The sequence below is a fragment of the Drosophila tropicalis genome, unplaced genomic scaffold, assembly GCF_018151085.1.
Source record: "Drosophila tropicalis isolate 14030-0801.00 unplaced genomic scaffold, ASM1815108v1 contig_1190, whole genome shotgun sequence".
In the NCBI taxonomy this organism is placed as follows: domain Eukaryota; kingdom Metazoa; phylum Arthropoda; class Insecta; order Diptera; family Drosophilidae; genus Drosophila; species Drosophila tropicalis.
The window spans coordinates 1,532,660-1,557,597 of NW_027172561.1; the positions used below are offsets into that span (position 1 = coordinate 1,532,660).

At 38.4% G+C, this 24,938-nt stretch overlaps 3 protein-coding genes across 5 annotated transcripts; 2 read left to right on the forward strand and 1 right to left on the reverse strand.

Moving 5' to 3' along the window:
* Positions 1-2,543: 2,543 nt before the first annotated feature.
* Positions 2,544-8,197, forward strand: scramb1 (scramblase 1). Of its 3 annotated transcripts, XM_068293525.1 has the most exons (5): positions 2,544-3,110; positions 3,735-4,053; positions 6,317-6,807; positions 6,868-7,026; positions 7,175-8,197. In XM_068293525.1, exons 1-5 carry the CDS (start codon positions 2,940-2,942, stop codon positions 7,232-7,234), a joined length of 1,200 nt encoding a protein of 399 aa, XP_068149626.1. In that variant the 5' UTR covers positions 2,544-2,939; the 3' UTR covers positions 7,235-8,197. The 3 variants fall into 3 exon arrangements, with proteins under 3 accessions (XP_068149626.1, XP_068149643.1, XP_068149635.1); XM_068293542.1 differs by lacking the exons at positions 2,544-3,110; positions 3,735-4,053 and adding an exon at positions 5,317-5,806 and having other exon boundaries at positions 6,330-6,807; XM_068293534.1 differs by lacking the exons at positions 2,544-3,110; positions 3,735-4,053 and adding an exon at positions 5,671-5,806.
* A 1,024-nt stretch (positions 8,198-9,221) lies between these two features.
* On the forward strand, positions 9,222-10,531 carry LOC137579179 (leucine-rich repeat-containing protein 15). Its single transcript, XM_068292887.1, has 2 exons — positions 9,222-9,451; positions 9,516-10,531. The coding sequence occupies exons 1-2, from the start codon at positions 9,260-9,262 to the stop codon at positions 10,509-10,511; spliced, it is 1,188 nt and encodes a 395-aa protein (XP_068148988.1). The 5' UTR covers positions 9,222-9,259; the 3' UTR covers positions 10,512-10,531.
* Positions 10,532-12,159: 1,628 nt separating this feature from the next.
* On the reverse strand, positions 12,160-15,418 carry Muc96D (Mucin 96D). Its single transcript, XM_068293899.1, has 4 exons — positions 15,403-15,418; positions 14,989-15,326; positions 12,675-14,880; positions 12,160-12,512 (listed from the first exon to the last, which is right to left on the reverse strand). The coding sequence occupies exons 1-4, from the start codon at positions 15,416-15,418 to the stop codon at positions 12,160-12,162; spliced, it is 2,913 nt and encodes a 970-aa protein (XP_068150000.1).
* Positions 15,419-24,938: the final 9,520 nt, after the last annotated feature.

Consider the following 24,938-nt stretch of genomic DNA (forward strand, 5'->3'; position numbering starts at 1 on the left):
AAACATAGCGTTTGCCAACACTGAAATCTAGCTTAAGTAAATATTTATCCCCTTACAATATCGATTGTTTTTTTATCGATTATTAATCGAAGCTTTGCCCATACCTAATACTTCACGTGGTACCGACTTGCCGACTTGTGTGACGCTTCATCAGTTGCTTTTTGGCTCTCGAGATGAGAGCAACAGCAACTTAAACTATTTTTCACATTACTTTTCCCTTCTTTTACTTTCTTAAAATTTAACATTTTAAAAACGCATTACCCGGTTCTAAAAGTTAAGAAGCGAACAAAAACTTCGACTTTATAAATTAAATTACGGTTGCAAACGATGACAGTTATGGGCAATAATCAACTGTCTCTACATTATATGTATAACAATGTCTTCTTAATTCTAAAACTTAATTTCTAAAATATTTTTTAAAATACTCTTGCATCCGGTTCCCGCTTACTCTGAAGTCTGTCGCCATGAATTTAGTCTTTTGGAAACTCGGTCTCCGAAAAAAATGAGTGCCCTCGAGGTGACTGACCAATTATGGTTCCCGCTTACTCTGAAGTCTTTCATCGTGAATTCAGACCCGCGGTAACTCCGTTTCCGAAAAAAACGAGGCTGTTGGCCGTTCGTTAACTTATATTTATATTTTAAGAAAAATCTTTTATTTTTGTTAACTGAATTAAGCTGTCAGCGTCCATGTAAAACTCGACCGCTTTATTTTCCTTTGAGCACGCGTTCAAAACGTTTCTATTGATGACAATAAGACTTGGAAGAGAAATAGCCTCGTAGCCATCTATTCCACAGATTACGTCCATCACCCACTCCATGGTGTGTTCCATTATATTCCGGGACGGGAGTTTCAATGTTGAACTTTAGAGTCTAGACAGACTACGTTTCTATAGTCAACGAATTGTGCATGACAACTGCTTAGTTCTTTAGGCATATCATCTTCCTCTTCTGAATGAAAAGCACGAGATATATTATCCCATTGGCCCATCCCGCAATCTTAAGAAAAGAATTATAACTTGTAAACACAAAGATATAAAACTATTTCTTTATAAATATAATTCTTTCTGGTCAAAGGTTGTTACAGGCGGACGCTTAAATTACTACTACAAATGTTTTTTCGGGGCGAACCTCAACGAAATTTGCAGAGCAACTGCTTGATTCTTTGGCCATCGGCTGTTCATCTTCCTTTTCTGAACGAAAAGCAAGAAAAAAAATCTCACATTGGCCCATCCAGTAATCTTACAAGCATTGATGGATTACATCATTATTATCAATCTTTTTCATACATGTAGCTTGATTACTTAATACTTCTCCATTGGGCATTAGTTCGAAATGTTAAGTCAAATCGAATCAAGTGATACGCTTTACCATTTCTATTTCTTTTTATACCCTTGCAAAGGGTGTTATGAAATTGGTCAGATGTTTGTAATGCCCATAAAAAGACGTTTCCGACCTCATAAAGTGTAAATGCATCCGCGAAGTTAAAAATAGCACCACTTGCCGAGGTTATGTGTTCAAAGGATTCCTAATAATAATTTTAGGTTCAAGGATCGTTTGAAAACGTCTTCGAACGCTAAACATTTCCAACCAATGGATGCAAAAATAAATCATATTTTTATCCAACTTTTGAAAGTTTTTTTTTATCTTCTAAAAAAACTTATAAATTCGAGGAATATTCCGCTGCCAGATCATATTTTCGTATTTTGAAAATAGTGCGAACAAAAGATTCAAAAAGCCCACGTATTCGAGTATCCGAAATTTGGCATCTGGTAACACTATCTCAACAATTTGAAAGCTTTTTGGTAAATATTTACCAAAGCGGTAAATATTTACTTAAACTACTTGAGATTTCAGTTTTTAAAAGTGTAAAAATCGGCTAAAGCTAGATTTCAGTGTTGTCACATGCTATATTTTTTTTTTTTTTTTTTTTTTGCGCGTTGTTTGTCTGGTAGCCAAATATTTTAATCTAAACTCTAAAGTCGAGGAATATACGGCTGCTCTGGTATTCTAAACTATATTTGTTCTATAAAATCAAGAAATATTGTAAACTCAACCATATTTTCGTTTGGAAAAAGCTACTTTTAGCTATAATCCCGCTAAAAACATTATTTTTCTTTTGTTATTTACTCGTGGAATTTTTCTCTTTCGTTAGATACCAAATTTATGTAGTTTAAACACGTTTAGGGCCCGAGTAACATAAGTTAATATTTACCCACAAAAGCTACGAAATAAATCTAAAACTACGAATAAAGTAGTTCATTTATTTGCATGGGTATACAATTTTAATATTGAAACTGTTTTTTTTGAAACAGCTCAAATTGATACAGCTCAAATTGAGCAACTCAATAATACCGTTTTCTGCCGCCAGAGGGCTGTTAGGCGCAAAGAGGGCGCCAATTTGCCAGTATTTCGGTCAGAAAAATACTGGGTAATCGAAAAATACATGGAACTTAGAGATGTCAAAGGCAATGATTATCGCCCATCTCGAATCCCCACTTTAAATCCCAATATTCCTATACCCTCCGTTAGTTGGTTGTTGTGGTATATATTGAATTTGCTTGTTTTTTATAAATATTAATACAAAAAACATAATTGAATTAATAATACTAAAGTTGGAAATATTAACAACAATTGGCCAAATACGCCTCATGGTGAATGCAAAGTGAAAAAAATAAAGTCAGTAAAATGAAGTTTTGTGTTCAGAATGTTATATATAGTGAAATCCCCCCCTCCAATATTGAGTACAGGGTGTGAATGGTGGCGACTACTAATGTTGGGAAATAGAATTTTTGTTATTTTCATTATTTTGCCGTGCGAAGACTGCACTAAACAAAACGCTTCGCTTTCGGTTTAAAAAAAACGCCCCTTCCCCTCCCGCCGTGCAACAACAGAGCACAGGAACATCAACGGATCCAGCAGCAGCAGGACCAACAACCGCAATGAAGAGCAACGTGAATCAAGGGGGTTATGTTCCTCCTCCTGCATTTGGTTCCGGCGCTGGATACTATCCACCGAATGCACCGCCCGCCGAAGGATCTGGCTATCCACCAGGAGCTCCTTATCCACCAGCAGGTCCATTGCCACATCATCAGCAGTCGCCAGGAAATTATGTGAGTATATAGTATTTAGATATTTCGTCAGCCAAAGGGGCGTATACACATTAATAACATGACGTCATTTTATATCTAGTCCCAGTCCCGGGGTTTTATTATTAAGTCCTTATCAACTAGAAAATAATTTTTTTTTTCATTTTATAAGTTCTTTGAAATTCTCTGAGAAGTTGCTTTTAAACTAGTCAGCGGATTTCAGATTGTATCATGAGTAGTGCCTTAATGCCTTGCAGGATAGGAATGAAGAAAATTGTCGACCCAATACATAACATAACATACATTAAGAAGTCAGATTGTGATTCCAAGTAAACCCATTAAGGCCTTCTAATCTAATCTTAAAGCTTTTTTTAAAGTTCCGCTTAATTTCTTATAAATATAAATAATTATAAATGAACTGTGCAACCAAAATGATTAGCCGATACAAAGCAAACTAATGGTACAGAAAGAGCATATAATCTTCGAGTTAGGGGACTTTTTGTTTTTAATCAAACCGCCATGCTACACATTATAAAGCGAAACGCCCCTTTAGTTGAATACCAAAACCTCGTCTCAGTCAGAGCATTAGGTTTCTGAGAGCTAACGTGAAATCATTTCAATTTGATTTAATTTTAAAATCTATTAAAGGGTTTTGTGGCAGGAGGTTCGACCTCTGGAGGATACGCACCAGTACCACAAATGCCGCCCTATGGAGAAGCTCCGCCCTATGGCGCCGGACAGCCACCGTATGTGGGTGGTGGACCTCCGCAGCCACAGCCACAACCATTTGCTGGATATCCACCAGGTGGACCAGCAGGAGTTCATCAGCAATTTGGTGGATACACACCCGGTCCGCCTGGAGCTTCTCCCTATGGTGGCTTCCAGCCGCCATCTGGACCACAGCAGCCAATCATTTCACAGCCTGGAGTACCCCAGCCTCAGCAGCCAGGAATGGGAGCAGGCGGCGGTGAGTTATCAGCATAATAAAATTGTTCAATTTTACCCTCTGTCATTCCATCTTTGTCTTTTTTTGAGGTCTGGCGTGCATTTGCGTCAATGCACTTTGCATTTGCGATAATTAATGATTGGAGGCTCTTCGATTAAGCCATAGATTGAAAATTAAAAAAGAAAACACCATTAACCCCTTTCATCCAGTTTGTGGTATCTTATCTCACTATTAATGGTAACATACCGAAAGAAAACCAATAACAAACCATGCAAACCTTCTAAGTGTATGTACTTTTTATGTAAAAGTCTGTCAAACCAATTGACGATAGAAATCGTCTTACATAGTAATAGGAAAAGACTTGCTTTTGAACCCGAGAACATCTCTATTTCATGCTTCTAGCAAAAAGTGATTGAAATAGCAAAGAATACGCTGAGGTTATAAGCTATTTCGACATATTTTGAAACACTTGTTCTCAAGTGAAACGAAAGACAAACTATTGCAATATGATTGAATTGTTTTCTAAGAAAATCTGTCCCGAATCGGAATAAGTTGTAAAAAGCTTTATCTGTAGAGACTTTGAGGAAATTTTAGTATCCCCTACTGATTGAAGCATCTACCTCTATGTGTTTCCATGTTTGATACTTAGCTGCTTCTTTGTCAAAGTGTCAATAGAGAGGTTTTGAAATTAAACCAAATATTCGCATAATCGACAAAACAGACAGTCACCTTCTCAATTCAATGCCTTGTATTTGTAAGTTACTGTAAGATTATAGTTCATAATAATCCGGTTCAAAATCACCTTAATGCATAGAAGGTTTTGGGTTGGTCATTATCTCTGTCTGTTTCGCTCAGTTTCCTTCATGCGTGGGTTATTATCGTTCTCTTTCTCTATCAGTTTGGGGATGAATGCACTGCAATTGAGATAATGCAAATCGACGAGCCTAAAGATAGATTGTTAGACTGTTGGAAATTGAATCCAAATATTTGCATATTAAAGACTACGCGGAATTTTCTTCTCTTTGTCAGTCAGATAACGAGCCTTTATTAACATTTTGTCAAAGTCGTTGTTGTTGTTGTTTACATACCAATCGAGTTAATACCATGTGCAGAGAAAAGATCTTTCTTCAACCCAAAACAAAGTAGACAAACCCCTACATCTTCTGTCTTATCGAGAAGCGGCGCGTTTGCCTTAATTGAACCAATAAAATAATACAAAGCGCCATTTAAAACGCTCGACTATGTTGATTACGTTGATTTTTTCCCCCAACACAAGCAACCTCGAAGCGATGTCAACTTGTGTGCCACAACTGGGCTAGACGCTTCAGTTCATCTCGGTGCAGCATCGCAAGTGGTCGCAAATTCAGTGTCAGTTTAATTTTGAGTGCATCATCATCATCATGCCAACCGCAAAGCAACATCACCTAGTCGTCCCACCAGCACCAATATCAAATTTCGTCTCCACACTGGACTTGTGTGCTGCCGACAACAACAACGGCGGTAGCACTGAACCAAAAAATGTCACTGTCGGTCATGCTGGTGGCAACGAGAATGGGTCAACTGGCGTGTCAACAGGGTCAAAAGTGCTGCGATTTATTTGGCATTCGTTGTACAGCAAGTATAGTAATTTCTGTACAAGATCAGGCAATCTAAAGCAATTGATATGCCGCGAGGCAAACAAGCCGTTGCCCAAGAAATTTAGGCATACCATGCGTTTGAATAAATCTGCCAAGCGAAAGGGTTACGAGTTCTATATAAGTGATGAGGATAAAAGGTGAGAAAGCAACAGATATGTACATAAATCACAGTTGCCAGCCACCTTAGATAATTACAATAATTGTGTAAATTTATCTTGGTGCCATTGTGATGAAATTATAGATAGGCCCACATAGATATAAAAGCATACGTCAAGAGAGATTGGCCATAAAGTTAATCTTTTTTTTTTTTTTGCAAAGCGATTAGATACAAAAATCAAAAAAAAAAAAATAAATAAATAAAAGCAGCCACACAATGTGTCGTAAATGGAACAACGGGCACCCACAGAAGACCCTAGGTCGAGGCTAGGCCAATCTCCAATGCCTTCAATTAGCCTCTTTTAGAATGTGGCAGGGGGTGGCCAGAAGAAGCAAAGGCGGAGGAGAATGACATTGACCAATTGACACACTGCAAACTAAAAAAGATGCCATTGTGGGTGTCGGTGTGGGTGGTTGTCGATTTAATATAGTCTCTCTTTTTTTGTAAGACGATTAAAGTAAATAATTTTTGGAAAATTTTCTGCTTATAGGCGATTGGATGAATATACCTACAGGAATTCCGAATTGTCCGCGCGGATTGGAATACCTTACGACTATCGACCAACTTTTAGTTAAACAAAAAGTCGAACTACTCGAGGCTTTCACCGGCTTTGAGACCAACAATAAGTTCTCCATTAAGAATGCTCTTGGCCAGAAGGTCTACTATGCGGTGGAGGACAACGATTGCTGCACTCGCAACTGTTGTGGTCCCTCGCGTCCGTTCGATATGAAGATTTTCGACAATTTTCAACAGGAGGTTATCCATTTGTATCGACCATTGGCCTGTTCGGCCTGTTGTTTCCCATGTTGTTTGCAATCATTGGAGGTCTCAGCCCCGCCGGGCAATGTCATTGGACGTATTGAACAAGAATGGTCCATATGTTCGCCATCGTTTCGTATTCTCAATCATATTGGCGACACAGTGCTGCGCATAGAAGGACCTTTCTGCACATTCTCTCTTTGCGGTGATGTAGAGTTCAATGTAAGTATCTGTGAATTGATTGCAAATGAAATGAAATTAAAATGGCTTTCGCTTTTTTAGGTGGTCTCTCTAACTGGCGAAAAGGTGGGAAAGATTTCCAAGCAGTGGTCAGGATTTGCAAGGGAAATTTTCACAGATGCTGATTTCTTTGGCATCAATTTCCCGCAAGATCTGGACGTACGCATGAAAGCAGTTCTGCTAGGCGCCACTTTCCTGATTGTAAGTCAAAGCAAAGAGATCTTATCGATCCCAACAATCGTCGAAGTGTAAAACCTAGCTAGGATTCAAGGCCATCACGACCTGAATCAGCTTAGCCTGTTTAGTCTTCAAATTCTAAATAATTTCTCTCCTTCACTCATTTTTTCAGGATGCCATGTTCTTTGAGAAATCTGGTAACCGTGAATCCGACGGACCCGGCATGCTGTAGGATGGAAGTGGTGACTGCTGTGAACTTTGTCTGCTTTGTTGTGATGCTTGTGGCGAATGTGATTGCAATTGCGATTGATCCTGCCACTGATGGAACTGACAAGGCGAGAAAGGGTCCATGGAATAAATAAAAAGAAATGGGTTTTTGTTTGAATCTCAGTTGAAAATCCTTGTGTTAATGTCAAGAAACCATGTCAATATTAGAATCAAGGTGGAAAATCTTCATATTAATAACATATAAACTGTCGCGTACTAGTCCCAAAATGGCCAAAAAGCTTCCAAATTTCTATCTCTATAGCACAATCAAAATTGTTATAAATTCGTTATTTTTTTTAAGTTTTTGTTTTGGTTACTTTTTTTTTGTCTTTATTCCTACAGCAGTCTTCTCTATACTATTAATAACAATAACTACTCAGGCTATATACAGAAAATGCTCGCAATGAAACAAGGAAGAGCTTTCCATGACTTATACTATCCATTTGTCATTTATTTTCTTATTACTATGTATAATAATATTTATGTTAGCATTTTCGTCAATTCGACGGGCTTCCTTCTTTTTTTACTTTCTTTTGTTTTTTGATGAATTTACAACGACAAATAACTGGAACAAATCAAAATGAAACAAACACATACAAAAAGTGTAAAACTATGTACTTCAAAAACTATGTATATTTGAGTGTCTTAATATTTCAAATGAAACTATACCACATATATTCATATATTTATATATGTATGTTTATTTGTTTCTGCAAACAAAAAAAGAAGAAACAAACAAAAAAGAAAAAGAAAAACATTATGAATTATTATAAAGTATATATGTATGTACCTATGTATATTTATATATGTATGTGTCGCCTACAAATATTATTGATCTATTCACATTTATATTTAGTATTTGTTTATCAATGCAAAATAAAACGCAATTATGCCATTATTCACAAATAAGTGTGCCTAAAGAAGACAATTGAATCAAGTATAATTGATTTATTTTATTGAAACTGATATATACTGCCATCTCGCTCATTTTGGTTTTTTATAAACAATTTGCATACACTTTCATAACTTTCTTTAACAACAAATATTTAAATGTTGGATATTTTAAAGAGTAAATATTCAATTAGAGTAGGAATGACAATAATGTATAGTATATAGTTCTAAATTTCACAGATTCGCTCTTTGAATTGATACATACATTTGTATGTAGAAGTAAATAAGCGGCCAGGAGCTGCCTCTGGTTTGCATATTGTTGAATTTAACTCTCGAGTTTTGAAACTAGACATTTAAGAAGATTTGCTTAGCCTCTTTAACTACTAAGAACTCTCCTTTACATGAGAACTCAATTGTCTGTTGCATACAACTTAATAACTTTAGTATTCTCTTTTACCTTTTCAGAGTAAAGCCAAAACAATCTGTTTTGATTGTGAATCGGGGGAATCGAAACCGGCTTATCGTCTGGGCAGCAATAATTACGCATGTTCTTGTAGAACAAGTTTGCCGATACTTAAAAATAAACACACATACTTACATATGGACAGTCGCTTGCATTCGATGAGACGAATGGTAACACAAAGTTGAGTGGACTTCAGTTGTGGCTAAGATGGAGTGGCAGATACAGCTTCTACTTGTTGTTCTTCTAAACGGTTTGCCATTGCATGCCAAGGATCTGCAGGAATGTGAACTAGTAAGAGATGGTTTTCATGTGTGCCGTGAAATCGAGAGTTTCGATCAATTGAATCAGTATGTGAAAAATGGATGGCAGAGCGTCAAGATAGTCAATGAGCATACTGGCATTGATATTACCAACAAACCTATGCCAAATTTAGCCAAACTGATAAAACTAGATCTATCGGAATCTGGTGGCTTGACCTTGGGCAAACAAGGCTTTAGACAATTTGAGTTGCTGCAGGAATTGAATATAACCCATTGCCAATTGGAGGAACTAGAAGAGCAACATTTCAGTAATATGCGAAATCTCTTGAGCATGGATGTCAGCTACAATGATGTTCAATTAATCGGTGAACAACTAATGAGTCAGTTGCCTAATTTGAAATATGTCAATTTCTCAAACAATCTGATAGCTGAGATCGAACCAAATGCCTTTAAGAGCCTGAAGAAATTAATCTTCTTGGACTTGACCACCAATGAGCAGGAGAATGTGACCATTGGAGAAAATGCTAATCTACGTTATCTATCCATCAGTAATAATAATGTGCGAGATGTAAGTAAGAAAAATTTTTTTTAGACACAACTCATTCACTTGGAAAATGTTTTATATTCTATAGTTTCATTGGTGCCGTTTCCGTGGTCTGCCTAAACTGGAGGAGTTGCATTTACATAGTAATTGGCTGGAGTCATTGGATATGGGCATATTTTATCATCTACCCAAGTTGAGGGTTCTCAATGTATCCAACAACAATATTTATGACATTAGGCCAAATCTCTTCATGGGTCCAAGCGAAGCAGCAATAACGCCTTTGGAACTGCTTGATTATAGCTCAAACAATGTTAAACTATTGGACGATAATGTCTTCCATAGACTTAACAATCTGAAAACCCTTAATCTTTGGTTCAATCAGATTAACAAGATCTCAGCCAAAGCATTTCAAGGACTAAGCAAACTGGAATCTCTTTATCTGCAGGGCAATAAGATAACGGATCTATCTGATCAGGTTTTTGCCAATCTAACGTCCCTGGAGATTCTTGATTTAAGCAGAAATAGCCTAAGACAACTGAATCGTGAGACCTTTGGTAGCTGTCTTTTGGCAAAATTGTGGATGCTAGATTTGAGTAATAACAATCTTGAGCAATTGCATCCATTGACCCTCTCGTCGTTGCCCTTTCTGCGGGAATTGCGTTTGAGACGCAACAAATTGACCACATTGGACATTCGCATGTTTGCCCCATTGCGACGTCTGCGATTGCTTACGTTGAGTGAGAATCGGGTAGAGGAAATCGATATCGATATATTGGACAGCTTTGATCGTTTGACTGCTCTGGAGATAAATAACAACAAGTTGACCTATCTTCCAGTATTGAAATCATCGAATTATTTATCTCAGTTGCAGCAAATCAGCATTGAGGGCAATCCATGGCAATGTTTGTGTCTGGATGAGATTACCGCCTGGCTGGACGCACGACAAGTGAGATATGCACGGCCATCGAGTGCCTATTATAGTGGACGCAAACCTCTCTGTGTGGTCACGCCTATGGAGCAGTGCATCAGGGATTTGAACTCGGTGCGCGCGCAGGGAATTGTCGAGAGCTATGAGCAGATTTGAAACGCATTTAAGACTGAAGGATGGAGGAGTAATGGTAATAAATCAATATCACTAAATGCTGGTGAAGTTTTGCTCTGTGGGTTTGGGTTGCCATTGCTATTGCCATTGCCTCTACCTCTTACTCTTACCTCTGTTTCCATATCCATGTCCTTCCGTCCGGAGGATAGCCTTCGTAAATCGTAGACTATTGAATGACCATGAGGGCAAAACTTTTGCCAGCCCAAAGTATTTGGCCAACTGTCGTAAAACAATAAAAGCGGAAAGCGGCCACAGAGCAGGGAGCAGGGAACAGGGAACAAAGGACGGAACAGAACAGACCGGAGCATGGAGGAGACCAGATTTTCAAATACTTAACACCACTTAAGTGAACGCTTGGACAATGACAATGACAATGATGGACGGAAACGGATGGGGGCGGAATGGAATGGGAGAAGAAGATGCTTGGTCGGTCGCTTGGGAAATGAATGGATCATGTTGGTTGTTAAGCGTAATTTAGCGTAAGAATTTTTATTAAAATTTTCAATTTGTTTGCAGATAAAGTTTTGCTGTGGCCCAGATTGAATGAGTGAGTGATTGATTGTACAAGCGAGCAAGCAAGTGAGTGAGTTAGCTAGCAAATGAATTGCAGGACAGCCAAACAAATGGCAGGAATGTGAATTAAAAACAAGAAGCAAACAAAAACAAAAACGTGTAAATGAGTTGAGAAAGAAATGAAAGAATGCTTAGAATGAAAGAACACATCAAAGTTGAAAACTAAAATTGTTCAATACACACATTCAACTGGTACGACTTGATTTAAATTGAAATTTATTCAAAAATCAGGGGAGCGACAGAACAGGAGAGCTGTTAAGCTGTTGACTCATTTTGGCTTTTGGCTTTAAAGGGTTAAAGGGGTGATAATAATAATAAACATTGCCATAAACCAATTTCATAACTTAGAGCATTGGTGAGATGCCTGTTTGAATGTTTATCCTTCTATCTGCAGTAAGAGATTAAGTCCGATTATACACGTATGACCAACTGAATAGTTAGACCACTGGTCAGACCCATGTGAACAAAGTAAGATTTTAAAGTTATTTCTGTTTTCGGGGTTTATGGTAATGGGAAAATCCTTCTTAATTAGATTTCCCAATTCGTTCTAGTACGGAGTTACTTATTTTAAGATTTAAAAAGTACTTACATTCAAACTCACTTCTTTTAATGCGTAGTTGTCATTCATTTACTTAAAGTCAATTTGAATGGATTCGTTCCAAGTTATTCATAAGGCTTTCAAATTGTAAGTCGAACATGCCTCGGATGAGAAATTAATTATAAAATACTTATACTTTATGGGGTCTGAAAATCATTCTTCTGTCTTTTTGTCGACTCTAAAACGCCATTTCACCTTTCTGATGCATGGTATAGGAAGCATATCCATCAAACGGTATAAAAATAAACCTCAATTATGTATCTCATATTAATAGCCTGAACAAAATCTGTACAATTTATGTTAAAATAAAACACAATTATTTTGATTCGTTAACCTCTTTTAGGTGATTGCAATTTTATATATATAATATTTTTCTTGGTAGAGTTTCATGTCCTTGTTTCAAATCATTTTAATCCAGTATCATTGTCGGTCCAATTGAGAGGAGTTTTCTTAGTTCATTTATGATTGAACGCAGCTGGTGTTTTCGGGCAGATCGCAGATACCCTTCAGGCCGTTAAAGTATTTGTCACCGCAGCTGACCCTGAGAGCGCGTTGATGTCGGCAAATATAATAGTCATTGCAACGTTGGGGTGAAGCCATCAAGAAACCATCAGGCTTGCCGACGCAAGAAACCTTTTGCTGGAGATTCACGGTATTGGCCGTTCCTTGGAACTGCTGTAGAGCTTCCCAGAGTGGTCTACGGTTGGGGCGGGGTCGTCGGCGGATAGTGTTACGATTCGCCTGAGCGGCAGCATCGCCGCTTTGTTCACAAGCGGTGGTTGTTTCTGGGCACTTGGTGGTTGTAGTAGTGTCTGTGTCTGGGCATTCGGTGGTAACCGAAGGTGTTGTGGTTTGCGAGGGACATTCGGTTGTCGTTGTTGTTGATGAAGCGCACGATGTGGTTGTTGTCGTGGTTGCAGGCCCTTCATTTGGTTCACATGTTGTTGTTGTTGTCGTAGTTGTAGGTTGTGAACCACATGTGGTTGTTGTCGTCGTTGTTGTAGGTTTGCAAGTTGTTGTTGTCGTCGTCGTAGTAGTAGTAGTTGTGGTTGTAGTTGTTGTTGTCGTAGTTGTTGTAGTTGTTGTTGTCGTCGTTGTTGTTGGTTTGCAAGTTGTCGTCGTTGTAGTTGTTGTGGTTGTAGTTGTTGTAGTTGTCGTTGATGTCGTAGTTGTCGTTGTTGTTGGTTTACAAGTTGTTGTCGTTGTAGTTGTAGTAGTTGTTGTTGTAGTAGTTGTTGTAGTAGTGGTTGTTGTAGTTGTTGTTGTCGTCGTTGTTGTTGGTTTGCAAGTTGTTGTCGTTGTAGTTGTAGTAGTTGTTGTGGTTGTAGTTGTTGTAGTTGTCGTTGTTGTTGGTTTACAAGTTGTTGTCGTTGTAGTAGTTGTTGTTGTAGTAGTTGTTGTAGTAGTGGTTGTTGTAGTTGTTGTTGTCGTCGTTGTTGTAGGTTTCCAAGTTGTTGTTGTCGTCGTCGTAGTAGTAGTTGTTGTTGTCGTCGTTGTCGTGGTTGTTGGCTTGCAAGTTGTTGTCGTTGTAGTTGTTGTAGTTGTGGTTGTTGTAGTTGTTGTTGTCGTCGTCGTAGTAGTAGTTGTTGTTGTGGTTGTTGTTGGTTTGCAAGTTGTTGTAGTTGTCGTTGTCGTTGTCGTAGTTGTCGTTGTTGTAGTTGTCGTTGTTGTAGTTGTTGTCGTTGTTGTCGTTGTTGCCGTCGTTGTTGTTGGTTTGCAAGTTGTTGTCGTTGTAGTTGTAGTAGTTGGTGTAGTTGTAGTTGTTGTTGTAGTAGTTGTAGTTGTAGTGGTTGTCGTTGTAGTAGTTGTTGTTGTGGTTGTTGTTGTCGTAGTTGTTGTTGGTTTGCAAGTTGTTGTCGTTGTAGTTGTAGTAGTTGTTGTGGTTGTAGTTGTTGTAGTTGTCGTTGTTGTCGTAGTTGTCGTTGTTGTTGGTTTACAAGTTGTTGTCGTTGTAGTTGTAGTAGTTGGTGTAGTTGTAGTTGTTGTTGTAGTAGTTGTCGTTGTAGTGGTTGTCGTTGTAGTAGTTGTTGTTGTGGTTGTTGTTGTCGTCGTTGTTGTTGGTTTGCAAGTTGTTGTCGTTGTAGTTGTAGTAGTTGTTGTGGTTGTAGTTGTTGTAGTTGTAGTAGTTGTCGTTGTCGTCGTTGTTGTCGTCGTTGTCGTGGTTGTTGGCTTGCAAGTTGTTGTCGTTGTAGTTGTAGTAGTTGTTGTGGTTGTAGTTGTAGTAGTTGTCGTTGTTGTCGTAGTTGTCGTTGTTGTTGGTTTGCAAGTTGTTGTCGTTGTAGTTGTAGTAGTTGGTGTAGTTGTAGTTGTTGTTGTAGTAGTTGTCGTTGTAGTGGTTGTCGTTGTAGTAGTTGTTGTCGTGGTTGTTGTTGCCGTCGTTGTTGTTGGTTTGCAAGTTGTTGTCGTTGTAGTTGTAGTAGTTGTAGTTGTTGTAGTTGTAGTAGTTGTCGTTGTCGTCGTTGTTGTCGTCGTTGTCGTTGTTGTTGGTTTGCAAGTTGTTGTCGTTGTAGTTGTAGTAGTTGGTGTAGTTGTAGTTGTTGTTGTAGTAGTTGTCGTTGTAGTAGTTGTCGTTGTAGTAGTTGTTGTTGTCGTCGTTGTCGTTGTTGTTGGTTTGCAAGTTGTTGTCGTTGTAGTTGTAGTAGTTGGTGTAGTTGTAGTTGTTGTTGTAGTAGTTGTCGTTGTAGTGGTTGTCGTTGTAGTAGTTGTTGTTGTGGTTGTTGTTGTCGTCGTTGTTGTTGTTGGTTTGCAAGTTGTTGTCGTTGTAGTTGTAGTAGTTGGTGTAGTTGTAGTTGTTGTTGTAGTAGTTGTCGTTGTAGTGGTTGTCGTTGTAGTAGTTGTTGTTGTGGTTGTTGTTGTCGTCGTTGTTGTCGTCGTTGTCGTGGTTGTTGGCTTGCAAGTTGTTGTCGTTGTAGTTGTAGTAGTTGTTGTGGTTGTAGTTGTAGTAGTTGTCGTTGTTGTCGTAGTTGTCGTTGTTGTTGGTTTGCAAGTTGTTGTCGTTGTAGTTGTAGTAGTTGTTGTGGTTGTAGTTGTTGTAGTTGTAGTAGTTGTCGTTGTCGTCGTTGTTGTCGTAGTTGTCGTTGTTGTTGGTTTGCAAGTTGTTGTCGTTGTAGTTGTAGTAGTTGGTGTTGTTGTAGTTGTTGTTGTAGTAGTTGTTGTTGTAGTAGTTGTCGTTGTAGTGGTTGTCGTTGTAGTAGTTGTTGTTGTGGTTGTTGGAGCGCAAGGGGTTGTTGTTGTAGTTGTGGTTAATTTTGCGCCACAGGACGGAGTTGTCGTCTTTACGTTGCCAGAGCATGGAGTTGTAGTGGTTACACATGGTGGAGCCACTGTCGTCTTTTTGCATGGCTCTGCCGCATCTCTGGCTGAGTTAAGCTGAATCTCAGCATTTTCCGTGCAGCCAGGATTGTATGTCACACAGCGCCTTGCTTTGAAATCATAGAACTTGGGACAGGAGTACTTACTGGCTACACCATTTTGGCATTCGTAAAACTGGGAACAGCTGCCGGGAACCATAGTGCGAATGCCGTTGGCTTTGCCACGGCAGAATATTTGGCCTTCACCATATAACCGATCCACGCTGGCACCCGAAGTGCAGCTGGCGGTAACTGTAATCACCAGCAACGCAAAAGCTAAGGAAAATGTGAAAGGATAACAATTAGGCTAGAATCCTGTGATTTCTCCAGTTGATATATTTGATTCTACTACCATATAAGTTCCGCATTGTGTCCTTTTCCCAAACTCTTAGCTAATAAAACTTGAAATAAAAACTTCACACAAGTTTGCGATTGAATGCGATACTGTGATTTTTGGCAAACAGGGATGCTGCTATATATACTCTGCGAAATGTATCAATTTGCCAAATGACAATTAAAATTTTGGCGGCTGGCCTCATTAGTAAAGTAGCCGAACATATTGTTCTTGGCCTTTGATAATACAATTGGCAAAAAGATTTTTATCAGGCCGCTGCATACATATGTTTCCTATTCGGCGAGACAAACTTATTAGATACTATGGTCTATATTTAGAATTGCATTGATATTGGGCGACCTGTTGCCTAAACTTGTATATTTAGTTTCTTCAATACCAAAAGTGCAAATTTTCGCACCGAAAGGAACTCCATTTTTATCGTTCTTATCGCAATTCGTTTTAATCAAATTCGCTGAAACACAAACTCACAAAATTAAAACACAATTGAAACACTGGCAAACTAGAGAACAGAATTTAATGTTCATTAAATTGTCAGACGTAGACCTATCAATAGCAGAATTTCTAACTTATTTTCTATTCTCAGACAAGGCGTACAAACTTATGATACTATCTTGGCTCAATTCTTAGAATTTAGTAAGTCAAATGGAAAGAATGATAGAGAACTATTTGGAAGATGGCCATATAATTATCAACCATAAACTATTTCAAAGAGTCTGTTATTGTTCTGTAATGTAACTTCCCTAGTTAGACGACATTGAATATTAATTTTTGTATACGGATTGTCTGCAGGAACTGAATTTGGGATAAATTGGGATAGAGAGATAAATTTAATTCAAATACTTATATACATTAGAATCAAAAGAACGTTTATTTGACCTTATTTAATTTGTTTCATGTTTTTTTTATTTGGTAAATGATTTATGTGGGCCAGAAGTGAGCAAACTGCGACTATATCTTTTATAAACATTTTCTTAATTAATATTTCAAGTACCATTGGTAATAAAAGTTTTGCGTAGAGCACGGTACTTTCGCGAAAAGATGGACCTGGGAATCCTCCACCTCCTCCAATTTTGAATGTTTCAGACTTAAAACAAATCTTAGCAAACTTCAAACATATTGCCCACTGAGTGATATATATTATAGGAATTGTACTACATAATTTCAGTATCCATTAATGTATGACTATTCCTTGGCATTTTGCTTTGTTTTCGGGTTTGTTCCAGAGAAAGACGTGTTAAATTTTTCGTATTCGTAACTATGTATTTTCTCACTTAATGTTTTGGAAAATCTGAAACCTCGGACAAGTTTTGCAAATTAATATGAAATACTAAGTTCCTGTCACTAAATTGAAATGGGAAATGTAATGCTGTATGTAATATACCAATAATATACCATTTCTTAGGTTGGACAAATTGGAATATATAATTATGTAAGCGCGGTATTTCACTTCCAAAATTAAATTATTTGTAATGCCAGTTCATATTTAAATTGGTAATCACCAAATGAATACATTTTATAAGAAATCATTTGAATTGAACTTTGTTATGTCGAAAAATTAACTACAATTTCAACTTCCTTTTTACCTATCCCATTTCCTCTTCCGCTTAATCGCTCTTACTCTATCAGAGACCGCGACTAAATTGGAAAGAGAGCGATGGAGAGTATGACTAAGTTATAAAGAGAAAGTAAGCGAGTGTGTTTAGGTGAAAGAGAGATTGCCGACGCCCGACTCTTTCTCTCGATCTTTGTTGCTAATCAAAGAAGCCGATGTGAGGGTAAAATAATTGTGATGGAATACAAGCTGCATGAATGATATCAAAATTAAAGTCAAATAAATCAATTCGAATTGAATGGAGAATTGGAATAAGGCACTCGAATCAATTGAATTATTCGAATTGTCTTATTTTATTTGGGACGTTTTTCAGCAACAACAACTAATTTTATCACAAATGAAAGGAAAATAATGGTGAAGTGAGGGCTATTCAAAATTTGAATGATCAATACACCAAAAATTTTGAGTGCTCTGTTTTGAAAATCTTATTTCCTAATTGCCACAAACCCCAAAAACATAAGCAAGACTATTAAATATAACAAAAATAATTTGTTCGCTAATTTATCATATAATCGATTTAATATTGTAGTCTGAGTAGGTCCCCACTGAGCCACCGACCAGACTAGATCAATCACAACTATGTATTTCACGAATATACATTACAAATAAATACTAAATACTCAAATCAGAATGGGGATTCGAGGGCATTCGAATCATAGCAACTCATTGTCTTGTAGGTATTCTAACTCATATCCGATCACTTCGTAGATTCATTATATTTTGCGTATATTGATATTTGCCATTGACATTTAAAACGGTGTCGAGCCTTCGAACTCCCCTCCCTTAATCCGTCCATGATCCGTCCGTCCGTCCGTCTGGATCAACGCAAACTCCTCCTAGACCGTAAGAGCTACAGAGTTGATTTTGCATGTAGGCTTGTATATACTGCAGGCGTTGTATATCTCGGATTCACTCGGATCGGACCACTATATCATATAGCTCCCATACAAACGGTTATGGGTTCAGAGTTATTGCCGTAAAACTATAATATTTGAGAGTTTATTACGCCTACAAACGACTGTGCCAAATTTGATCAAGATCGGTTGACTATATCATAAGAATGATCGGTCGAGAACAGTGACTTTTGTAAATAACTTCGTTACTTTTAACGCGATTGCTTTCAAATTAAACATTTGTTGGTTTAATATATGTTAATGACTGTGCAGAATTTGGTAAAAATCGGGTGACTATATCATATAGCTCCCATGGGAATGATCGGTGGAAAACAGTGACTTCGAGAACAACATCGTTATTTGGCCTGCTAAAATTGTAGGCCGTCCATTAGACTTTTTAGATGAAATGTTTTTTCACTTTGACGCGGTCAAAGTTAGCTCTGGCCTTCTGGTTTTATTTTAAGTTGACTTAAGCATTAAATTCCTATTCCTATTCCTTGTCTTAATCAGGCAATACTTATTTAATTGAGAGCCTGCTGGTGTTTTGAATTTTTCTGTGATAAATTATAATAATGTTGTTATTTGTTGTATGGTTAGTGGTTATCCATACGTTATGCATATATGTATAAGAAAATAACATCATGTCTATGAAGCTAAAGCTTCTCACACAAACTGAGTCAGACGTCTCATGTTGTTTCACACACACACATACGTATTCTTCAAGATGTGTGTGATACGCACAAAACATTCATTTGCTTTCGCTTAGGCAAACTTTTGTGGGATGTATGTATGTATGTCAATGAATGCAAGCGCCCACTCCAAACCAACTCCATGTCCAGACCCAACCAAAACCCCATTTCACATTCGTATTCACCATTAAATAAGTAGTTCAACTTTATCATATTCATACCAGTAAGGGAGAGAACAGAACAGAGCAGAGTAGCAGGTAGTTCAGGCATTCACACGCGCAGGTGACAAAAGCCAATGCAAACACACAAAGAGAAAGAGAGGCACAGAGAACCAGGTGGCTATATACTACTACATGTGACAATTAAAGGAATAACACGTCGTTCAGTCAGGCTGGCAGGCCGGCAGGCAGGTAAATGGAGGGCAAAGAGTCTGCAATACAAACATGGACAATAAAAGTTTTACTTGACTAGGCCACCGAGAGAGAAAGAAAGAGAATGAGGGCAGCCGACCTTTAAGAACTTTCGAATCATCAATGTGTTTTGTTTTTTTTTTCCCCCCTTTTTCTTTGGTTGGAACTTCACACAGTTTCGGCTAATTTAATTACATTATTGGGTTCACAATTTTCGTTCACGTTGGGCAACTCATTTCTTGTCGAAGGTGGGAATAACTTTTTCCCCAGTCGACTGTCCTTGGTCAGTTCTGCCTTGCCCTCCACATGAAACATGGCATCAATTTTCTTATGAATTTTGTTGTCGACCAAAGAGGACAACATAGTCCTTTCAATTAATTTCGTAACAAACTTTTGTTTGCACAATTTGATAACTGAATTCTCTACTCTCTCTCTCTCTCTCTCTCTCTCTCTCTCTCTATCTCACTCTGTTTGTCTCTATTTCTATCAATGTGAGTGTGTGGGTGTGGGTGTGTGTGTGTGTGTGTGGCAAATTGGCACTTGTTGCTCTCTCCTGCAGGACTCTCAAATACTGAACCCTTATCAAAATGAAATGACGCTCAACAGTGTCAAAGACATCGAAGCCATCATCAATTTTTAAGGTTTTCTTTTCCCGCACTCGTCCTTTTTCTCTCACCTGGCGTATACGTAATATGTAGATAGAGCTATTTTTAAAATTTAAATACCCAATACCCCAGTCTGCTTCATCTACGGCTATAACTGGGCCTGGCCGGACAGAATCGGGTACTGGACTCTAAGCATTTTGTGTTATTCTTTTTTTTCCTCCCTTTTTTGGTTAATTATGCTTATGGGCTAATTGCATTTCTGTGGCTTAAATTGCCACACAATTTGTTAACAAAATATTTGCCAAACATTTTTGCGCAATTAGTTTGGTCATTGTGCATTTTAATTGTACATACATATGTATGTATATATATAATATGTACATAAGAATGCAGATAGTATTACACAAATATATATTCATTATTTCTAACATGGCTTGTTCGGCATGCGGGACGGGGTATGGAGAAGCGAATGCGGATACGGATGCGGATGCGGATGCGGTTGAGACTGCACTTGTGAATTACAAAATGTTTTGCGGTATTCTGCATTTTTAATTATCTGCATTTTACTCTGCATAATGCAATTTACATACACATTGTCAAGTGCAGTCAGTCAGTCAGTCAGCTTGTTAGTTGGTCCGTCAGTTTTATAAGCTTCTTATGATTCTGCCATCCACTCCTCCTCCTTATTCCAATTTCTTAAAGTCCGGCAATGCAATTTGCTCTGCCTTCTTGTGCTCCTTGGTTTGCATTTCGGCCTCACGAAACTTGTGCATCAGGGTATAGAAGCCACAGCGTAGCAAAGTCTTGGACGATTGATATATTCTTTGATCTGTGCTGCCTTTGGACACGTATTGTTCGAGCTGATTGCAATGGTGTAGCAATAAATCTGTTGAGGTTCGTAGCATCTGTTTGGTGTTCCTCAAACGTTGTACTATTTGTTGTTGATCCCTGCGATAGCAATTTTCGGGAACTCTCACTTTGAGGTCGTGGTCAAATTCAGCGGACAATCGGCGATAATATGCACCAAATTCTTGTGCAGTGCAGCAAGATATTTTCAGGTCATTGTAACGTTCAATACAAAGACCAGCCATATGCTGTGTTGTTGTCTTCCATTTGCTTATGGTACTAATTTTTTCAGCCATTTTTTTTGTAGTTGCCCGTTGACTCAGCAGCTGAGACTTCAATTCACTCAATTTATCCCATTGGCATTTAAGTCGTTGGCTTATATCGGTTACCTGGCTAATAAGTTTGGCATTTTGTTGCTGCAATTTTTTGATTTCCAAATGCTTGGATAGATTTTCTTCGGGCAAACTATCTGGTTTGTCTGTCGTCTGAACTGCATCAAGAATTAGAGATTGTCTTAAGAGCAACGCCCGTTGCTTCATTTGCTCTAATTTGATTGAGATTCCTTCAAGATCTGGACTTGAACTGGATTCCTCTTCGACCACATCTTCCTCTGTTGTGGGGGTTACAACCTTTTCGAGCAGACCAGGTGCACGGCATGTCATGATGTGTGAGAAAGTGAGAGAACAATGTGCATGTGAAATGTGATGTGATACCTTTTTGCTGCCCACAATGTCAGTGCCTGCTTGTCGTGTTAGTGTTTAATGAAAATGCTTTGCCAAAACGCCACAAAGTATGCAACAGCGGCAGCAGTAATGTGCCTGGCTGGCTAGCACGAGAAGTGCTCCTTCTTCGTCTTCCTCTACTTGTTCTTCTTGTTCATTGTGCAACGTGCATGTCGAGGCAGGACAAAATGCCTTTGCTAATGATTTTTAATAGCCAAATTGCATGCTTGAGGTCGCAGCTGCCAAAGTCTGGCATCCTCAATCTGAGATGCCCATTAAAAGCATATTTGTGGCTCGATACACGTGCACATACACGCACACACAGACAGACACACACACAGAGTCATACACACATGGACACAGTGCTATGTGAATTTGCGGTCAATAAATTATGCAAGCAAAGGAGAGTTGACTGGGAACTGGGTACGAGTTCCTGGGAATGAGTTGGAAGTCCGTAGCAAAAGCCTTAAAAAACAAATTAGTGGCGCTTACTCAACAAGATTGAGTGGCCGTTGTGTCGTTGTCATCGTCGGTTTGAGGCGGTGGAAGAACGGGAGTTTGGTTGCTGTTTCGATGTCACGACCAGTGGCAAGAACGTGTCAAAGAAATTGCCAAAGGGGAGCCCTTGATAGAGACAACATACGGATGAAAGTAGTAGAAGCAGAATCTAAATCAAAGTAATATCGAATGCAACGATTTGAAGTGACATACATGGCGTATACGTCATGTGTTAATTTCATTGAATTATTCAATAGCAGAACCCTTTTAAAACGACGCCCCTGCGCATTGATTACGCATACCGCGTTTATGCAGACAGCAGAAAATACGATGGGCAAAAGGAGAATGAAAGAAAAAATAAACCTGAACTTAATTAATGAAAGAGCTTCCGGCCCCTGATCCACAGCTACACAGCTTTCGCTCTTACTCTCCAACACTAAAGGCGACTGCGACTCCTTCCTTCCTGTTTCGGTCGTTTGCTCTATTTATAGGCCATAGATATTAACTGATGAATATTTATGTGAATACAAATACGAATACAAGCGAATTTCGACCCATGTTGATGCTGATGCTGCTGACGTTGCAAATCAACAGTTGAGGGTAATTCTCTTAATAAAAACGTGTAATAATTTGTTGCCTGGCCCAAACATGTGTATGTATATGGGCCTAGGCCCACAGCAGTATGGCAATTCATGAGATGGCCAAGAGGCAAGTGTATTGTGTCTATGGCAACGAGATGTGGCATGTGTTGCAAATGAAATTATGTAAATGTGGCACTAGCAGCAGCAGCGGCAACAGCAGTAGGGCCGCCTGCCTGCCTTTTATATCTGTGCATCTGCAACTATGTATGTGTGCAAGTCCCACAAATACAATGCAAATGCGGTTTCTGGTTGCCGTTTGCTACAAAAAACATGGCTTAATGTTGATTAGATGCATTAAACATGCAAAAAGCCCCAAAAACCAAAATCTAGCAACAACACGTGCCACCCCACCACCATTTTCCCACCCCACACAAACATACACACACACACACACACACACCACCAAAAAACTGCCAAAAACTGTTGGCTGTGAAAACAATAAACGACAACATAAAATAGACATGAACCAAATGCAAAATTTACATGTGTGCAAAATGTGTGAAATTAGCGCAACGTTTTAACTTTTCTGCGGTGGCGGCAATTGAATAAATTTAATTGCTAATAAAGCCTATGCCAATGATTGTTTCAACTAGGCAAAATGGCAACCGGAAAATGGCCAATACATATATGTATGTATGTATTTGTATGTGTATATGGCACGGGAAATTGCTATTTCTATTGCCAATGCTGTACAGATCAATTCTTATCGATGTTGTTGCTGCTGCTACTGCATTGGTAATGGAAAAAAAAAGAAGAAAACTCTTTTAAGTAGCCGCAAGCTGTTTACGACTTTGGCCAGTGAAACTTTAATAGTAAATAACAACAATAGTAACAAGTGCCGACCAGCAGACCAACCGACAGACCAACTGACGACACCGACAGCAATGTTGATGCCGCAGCTGCCATTGCTTACAGCAAAGTTGTTGCAAAAAGTTGAGAAAATACTTGGCTTTGACGACCATCCCAACATCCCACCATCTCTTCACCCTACCAAATACTCCGACCATTCCTACTCTTCACTAAGTCTTTGGCTCTTGACGTTGATGTTGTCGCCATGGTTAGCCGATCAAATGACTGTCTTAATTTATACTCTTTCTCAATACACACATATACATATATTTATCAATGGTGTGACTGGCAATGGTTGTAGTTCCAATTAGACAGAGACTTTTGAAATAAACTTACTTATTTCATTTAATCAATCCTCTCATCCTACTGCACTCTACTTTTAATCTGTCAATTTTAATTCAACCATTCAATATGCATTGTCGCAAAAGTTTCTCTGTTTTATTTATAAAACAATTGTGTGGAATTCATCAAATGCCAATAGAAAAAGCAAATCAAATTGATAGTTACATTTATAAAATAGACAGAAAAGGATTGATTGATTGAGAAATATATTTAAAGTTTCTTTACCAGAGTCTAATAAGAGATACAGATACAATGTTTTAGTTTAAACCACAGATTATTGGCATTTGTTGGCATGTATTAAACATAAATGACTATTTTCCATTTTCCTTCCAAATCTATTGAAATTGATCTGTCCCTGTCGTAGGATTCTACTTAATTTTTAAAATGTTTTTTTTTTTTTTTCCAAAAGTGCATTCCTTAGTTTTAGAGCTTCTCGAAGCGAATATTTATATGCGAATTGAATTTTATGTATATTTGTTTTTTGTTGCTTTCATTTTGGTCATTCTTTAATAATGCGAACTATGTTTTCATAAGAAACTTTTCTTATGGAATTTGAATAGATTTTCATGCAGAAGAGTGTTCAAGTTTCGGTTTATGTGAAAAAACTCCTTTAGACCTCCTGGAGGCGTTTTTTTAAAGTCACTAAGGCTCTGGCCTTTGCAAGCAGGAACAATGGGGGGTGAGGGTTGTTGGTGGGAGAGGAGGGGACTAGGCAAAATCATTATCGATTTCCTTATTGGCTACATCATTTTTCCTAAAACCTTATCTGGAGAAAAGGGTGCGCTATGAGTGCCACTTGGGGCACTTTGACAAAAAAGTTTCTTTTGTAAATACATATTATTTATGCCCAACCCTCCCCGCCTCTACGTGTGCTCCGTTTTTTGGGTTGGGGTAGGAGTGCCTCTAGGCTGGGCATAACCTTCCTGCAATTGTTACCCCACCCCAACTACCTCTCTTTAGCCTAAATATATTGTTTATATGCTGCTGCTGTTCCTTTATTTGTTTTGGTCGACTTGGTTATTTTTAAATTTATGTAACAGCTGTTGCTTCTGCTGATATGACCAACAACCCTCAACAGAAGCAACAGCAACAACAACAACAACAACAACAACAGCATATTGTAAATGTCAAATGCATTTGGAACAGAACCAGTCATAGCCTTCAGAACTCATAATGTGTTAAGTTTTTGCTCTCCTTTTTGACTCACAGCTTCACATCTTCTTCAGTTTCTTCCTCTCATCTTCGCCGTCGTCTCTGTAGTCGTTTGGTAGCTTTTGCTGGCAGTTTTAGAGTGGCTCGTGCTCGAGTTGTTGGCAAACAGTCTGCTAGGGCAACTTCGCCACTTGAAATGCCAGAAAGTTGGGCCCCAAAAAGAGGCCAGCAAACTAATTATTTAGTTTCATTTTGGGGGCGCAAAAACGGAAGA